Genomic DNA, 6,004 nt, shown 5'->3' with positions numbered 1-6,004 from the left:
TAAAGTTTCGTCGGAACGAAGTTACGGAAAGTTAATTAACAAACGGAGACGTAACAATATGGTTGACAAGTTTTACATTTTAAATAAATTCTAATTCCGATTCTTTAAAAGCATTTCTAGATCATTGTAAACAAGCAGGACGTACTTTAAAAGCAATTTGTGACTGCAAACACTCACATTTTGTATTAATCAGCACTATTTCAATAAACCTCTCTCTCCGTAGGAAGGATTAGTCACTGTTCATTCACTTAGTCAGTAAATCGATCGATTTAGGTTACATGATATACCTAATAAACAGAGCAGCAAAGCATTAACAAAAAAAAAAGCAAGTACGATTTGGCACCGTATCGTATCATTGAATAATAAATGTAGGGTGTGTTGTTAAAGTTCTTGTGTAGAGGTTTAGAAAATCGCATGCATTTTTTTTTATCAAACTTGTCCAAGTTCAGCATCAATTTGTAACAACGTTTGAATTAGTTCTCTCGAGCTTTTATTATTATTTGTAAATAATTATAGTGTCGTTCTTAGTTAAAGTATTTACATTGTTCGTGATTTGTCGTAGATCTAACATCTTTACATCATTCGTGATTTGTCTTAGATCTAAGATCTTTACATTGTTCTTAGGTCTAACATCTTTACATCATTCGTGATTTGTCTTAGATCTAAGATCTTAACATTGTTCTTAGGTCTAACATCTTTACATCATTCGTGGTTTGTCGTAGATCTAACGTCTTTAAAGGTTATAACGGTAGAATTCTAGAAATATTGTTGTTAAAGAGAGGAAGTTAAACATTGGCCTAAAAAAAATAATAATTTTTTCAGCCCTATGATAAAGCCAATTAGTAAACTATGACTGAGCGTGCAAACTTGACTTAAAAATATATCATACATTTTATAGAATCACAAACTTTATGGACTTACCAACACTTTCCGGCCCTTCCTTTACTCGGACCACAATTTCACTGACGCCCACTAAAGCGAATCGGGGCGGTGTATTAGCCCCAGCTAGAGGAAAGATGAAAGATAAATAACTTAAGATTTAGGGGAATACAACTGGAAAATTTTTTTTTTCATTTGTAGTTTCTCTCGTAATATTCGAAATATTATGTCTATCATGGTTATCAGTTTCTTTTATCATGGAGTCGGTAGACTTTATCTATATGCACACTAAAAAAAAAAAATCAATGATGACAGAGAGTTTTACTTTAAAAAGATAATTGTCTCTCACTTTGATTTGTTCCTCTACCCAACAAGCCCCAAAATATGGCAAGAAACCATCGCTAATATACAAAACCAGAAAGTGACCAACCCACCAATTTGTTCATTTTTCCTTCTTGTTTCAGTCGAATTGACCGACCTCGTAACCATTCTGTAATCGTGCGTTTTACAGTGTAACATTAAATTTTAATATTAAAAGTCATGTATGGATGATCTATGTATGGTTGTATCATCCCTATGTTCTTGTTTGTATTCTTTTTTGACACTGCCATCCCTACATCATTTTACATTTACAAAATGTTTTATTACTTGTTTTGATATCGTTGAGAATGGTTATGATCATTAAATCAGAATAGTGGGCAGATTTAACACAGGGATAAAATAAACTTAGAGATACGCAAAATGAACGCAAATCTCGACAAAAAAAAAAACACTAATGTACAACTCACCAACACATACACAGCATTTGAACACCAGCAGGAACCAGGCTGCTCTAAGAACTACGGACTTCTGCATAGTTCCATGGTACTTTCTCGCCCTTCTCCGTGCTGAAATATTGAAAACAAAGCATTTTAGCAGATCTCCGTTAGTTGATAAACATATGCATTATAAAATAATGGGTAGAGTGTCGTATGATAATTTGTATAAGAGGGTCTTTGAACCGTATTTACCAGAAAAGCTTTGTGGTACGAGAACATGGAGGATGAGACTAGAAACATCATGTATGACAAGATTCTGACAGTTGGTACCATCTCCGCGCTGTACTATTTTCCTGTTACTTCTTTTTAGTGCTGTTTCACAAGCTCTATTCGTCTTAACGATTGAAGTTCATTACACTTTCAAAGAGAAAATATTGTTCTGTAAGAAGATAAAACTTTTTGTAACTTTTTAATCGTAGCTTATCACGTTTCTAACAGCCGGAAGTTCAACTTATGTGTCTCGGTTATTCTTAAGCTACAACTGCCCCGTATTTTACCACACGATCGAGAATCTAAGCCTTGTTCTTCGTTAGACAAAATTAAGTCGCCCATATTACCTACAAGTTTAAGTAAAAATTTGCCTCCAAATTAGCTGTGTATGAATAAACTCTTTCACCGTTAAAACTTAACTCATCATCGTCAGTTTTCAACCTCAACTTTCATATAGAAAAGATCATCCAGGCTAATCCTAAGTTTGTTCGAAAATATTTATTCAGCAAATTGCTTGTGGGTCCATAACTGTGTTGGTTACAAGGTTCCTAATAATATATGAGACATATAAAAAATGTGGGCACAAATACCATCAATATTACAATTAATCCCACTAATTCTACACCGAACATGAGTGTTTTCGTACAATATTTTTTATTAGTTCTTGACATCAGGTGCTGCAACGGGCAAAACAAAACATAAAATTACTCAATATGAAGCAATATTTAGGACCAACTAGTAATGAACGCTACAAAACAATTAGTTAATTTGATGGTTGTTATATTTAAGTACTAAGCGTTTATAGCGAGACCCTTAATGCTATAAATATTATTCTGCAACACTAACGCCTCCTAGAGATCATTAGATTTGGGCTGGGTTGTATATATATGTATGCATACCACTTTTCTTTTCTGAATGTTACTCTTCACGCACTCAGCCGTTTCAATCTTAAATAATACATTTTTTCATTCGATTTACTCGAGTGACTTTTAACTGAGATTAAAATAAATGGACAGTGATACAAAATTTACTGTACCGAAACCTAATGGGAGTGGGAATGCCAAGAGCCGATGAAATCTTATTAAAACTTTCCAAACTATCGGATCTCATAGGATAGTGAGATAAACAGAAAACCCCTAATTAATTCTCTTAAGTCCGTTTCCCGTGACGAACTTCCTTTGTCCTTCCTGCTAATACCCCAGTACTTAAGATCAAGATAGGTCGATGGTCCCTTCTTTCCTACCATGACTTCTTTGGTAGAGAGCTTTTTTCTTCAGAAAGCGATAGGAACAGTTTTAAATGCTACTAGTCAGTGTGTGACACAACGCAACGAAATCAGTAAATTTTGAATCTAGAAGGAGATTGTGCCAGAACCTTTTGGAGCATGATGTTGAAGGTTGTTCTTCAACGTTTCTCAAGCTATTCAAATGACAGAATGAAAAATCGTGTTAATTCAGTCCTCTTGTTTATACAGCTAGTGTTAAATTGTTGTGCTGTTTTTATTCTAAAGTTTTTACCTTACTTAAATACTTCACTGTACCGTAGTGTTTTATTTTTAAATAACAACTATTTATGTTTAATTAAACACTTTTATTGTGTAATTACAAATTACTGTGAGTAAAATGGAAATTTCTTCTTCCCGAAATTACCTAACTATGATAGTTAACTAAGTTTAAATTATCGAAAATATCACATATTAAAAAGTAGATGTCGCTCGTTAAATTGTGACATTTTTTTATAACGGAAGAAGCTGGGTAGCCAAAATAGATCTCAAACATACACTAGCCGTGTATAAAGGGATAAAGCCTTTTATCTTCCCTAGCTGGTAAATATATATAGCTTAGTCATTCAACCGATAAATTATTCCGTTTTTTTACAAATGGTCAGGACTGGACACTCATTTGAATTTTGTTTAGTAAAAACTAAACTAGGCCAAAAGGACACGTTTTATTATCCGACACAGTGTCCACACAGGTAACAAGCTGCCAGTGAAATCTGGTATTTTTATAAAAAACACTGATATGTCAGAATTTCCTGCCAAATCACATAGCAACGTTTATTAATACAGTACTACAACTAGCATGTGTATAGTTGGCCTGCTCAAATGTGAATTTTTTTAAGATGACGTCACAGCTCAATAACGCTCCTGAATACTATTAATACTTTGAAGTATAAACTCGTTAGTTAGCGAGTGTACTATTTGTAACGGGACAGAAATAGCGTATACAAATGATATTGAAATAATTTCCCGTTTGGAGGGAAAATATTTTTATCAAGATGTGGATAGCATCTATTTCCCCCCTTTCTTATATAAATAAGGCTTGCGAATAAACCAAAATGCTCCGTGGAAGTAAACGTGAGTTTCCAAGTGACTTATAATTTTTATTAATTAAATTAACAAATTAATATGTTTCACGGAGTATCAGCTAGTCGCTTGCCACAACTATTCTTCTCACCCTCAGTTAACAATCGTTGCCACAGCTGTTATTTTCTTTATAATAAAAGGATTGTAACGTAAATCATTCTTCTGTTTTATTTATATACTATGTCTAACTAAAGAAAAATTAATATTCTTGTTACGGAAAGTTTTATGCGTTATAGTAAGTACTCGTCAATTTATGTACATGACATAAGAGGGCGATACAATAGGAAAATGTCGAATATAAAAATTTCACTAAAGTGATGATGTTGACAATGCATCTTTTTTAACTTGAAACATATGCTGTGGAGTTAAAATACCACGTTAAAACATCATGTGAATGCAAGAGAAATTTAATTAATTTAAATTAAAAGATGGTGGTGGCGCCTTAAGACTAATAGTATTGGAAATTTAAACTCTTAACATGAGGAGCTGACGTCTTAAGACTGACACTATTGGAAATTTAAACTCTTAAAAAGTGGAGCTGACGTATTAAGACTAATACTACTAGTCCTGTCTTTGGAACTATAAAAAAAAAGAGTAGCATTTATTCACTCTTTTACTATAAGGGATCACTGATTGAAAAGCTTTTAATGTTATAATCAAATTATTTTTAAAGATATCGTTGATTTCTTATTTCTGTAAAAATATAAACACCCATATTTTTTATTTTATCTGTTTTAGAAATTTCGTGCAAAGTAGTACAAGAACTATCTGCGCCCAGCCGTCCATAATTTTCAAGTTAAGGACTAGAAGGAAGAAAGCAAGTCAACAACAAAGTCACCACTCACTCTTGGGATAATCTTATGTGAACTAATAGTGGAAGTTGACCATAACTCTTATACACACTCACTACTCCATAGAGCGAAGCGAGTTTTTCTGGTAATGGGACGCGAGCCATGAACCTTTAGATTCACAGCCCGGGACACGCTAGTGCTAATCACTAGGCCACGCCTGGCCCCAAGCCATAAATTATATGTTTTTTTATATAAAAAATAAAGAAAGAAATTCAATAAAATAACATAATATTTGTGAAATAAATTAATGGAGTGTCTTTTTATGACCTCTAATTTCATTATAAGTTAACTTTTTTTAAATGTCGTATGTAGAAAAATCTCCATCGGTAGTTATCGATAATAAAAAAATATTTAAGGTGAGTTGTTTTGTTTTTATTTACTTCACTTAGGTAAATGTGTTAGTTTCAAATGGGAGACTTTTGTTTCATATATTAGGTCGTCAAGAAATTACTGTCGCTTTTTTTTAGATGAAAAAACTCGAGCAACTTATATATCAAAACAAAACATTTATTAAATGAAATAGTCTCCATTCTTATCGATGATGCTTTTCCATTTTACAATCACATTGTTAATGCCTCGATTAAAGAAATCACTTGGCTTTGAAACAAAAAAAAAACATGTCGATGTCCTCTTTAACACCTTCCACGTTAAGATGGTGTCGCAGCGAACGAAAAAGATGGTAATCTAATGGTGTCATATCTAGAAAATATAGTGGGTGGGGAGAACTTCCCACCCCAACTCCATATATGATCTTGTGTTGCGTCAAACGTGCCACTTGTGGACTTTCATTGTTTAAACGTTCCAGTTGCCGACTATAGATCTCTGCATTAACAGTTCGCTGTCGATTGAGCAGTTCAAAATGAATTACTCCTTTGATGTCC

General features: G+C 33.3%; 1 protein-coding gene across 1 annotated transcript in view; it reads right to left on the bottom strand.

Moving 5' to 3' along the window:
* Positions 1-6,004, bottom strand: part of LOC106469999 (cadherin-23-like) — a 94,730-nt gene that overhangs the window by 60,341 nt on the left and 28,385 nt on the right. Inside the window, exons 2-3 of the mRNA XM_022398558.1 lie at positions 1,668-1,766; positions 922-1,005 (exon numbers count right to left, since the gene is read on the bottom strand). Of these exons, the coding sequence (XP_022254266.1) occupies positions 922-1,005; positions 1,668-1,734 (151 nt within the window). The 5' untranslated portion in view covers positions 1,735-1,766. The remainder of the gene's footprint in view (positions 1-921; positions 1,006-1,667; positions 1,767-6,004) is intronic.

The sequence above is a fragment of the Limulus polyphemus genome, unplaced genomic scaffold (genome assembly GCF_000517525.1).
Source record: "Limulus polyphemus unplaced genomic scaffold, Limulus_polyphemus-2.1.2 Scaffold3764, whole genome shotgun sequence".
NCBI classification, from domain to species: Eukaryota; Metazoa; Arthropoda; class Merostomata; order Xiphosura; family Limulidae; genus Limulus; species Limulus polyphemus.
This window is presented reverse-complemented; position numbering and strand designations above follow the sequence as displayed.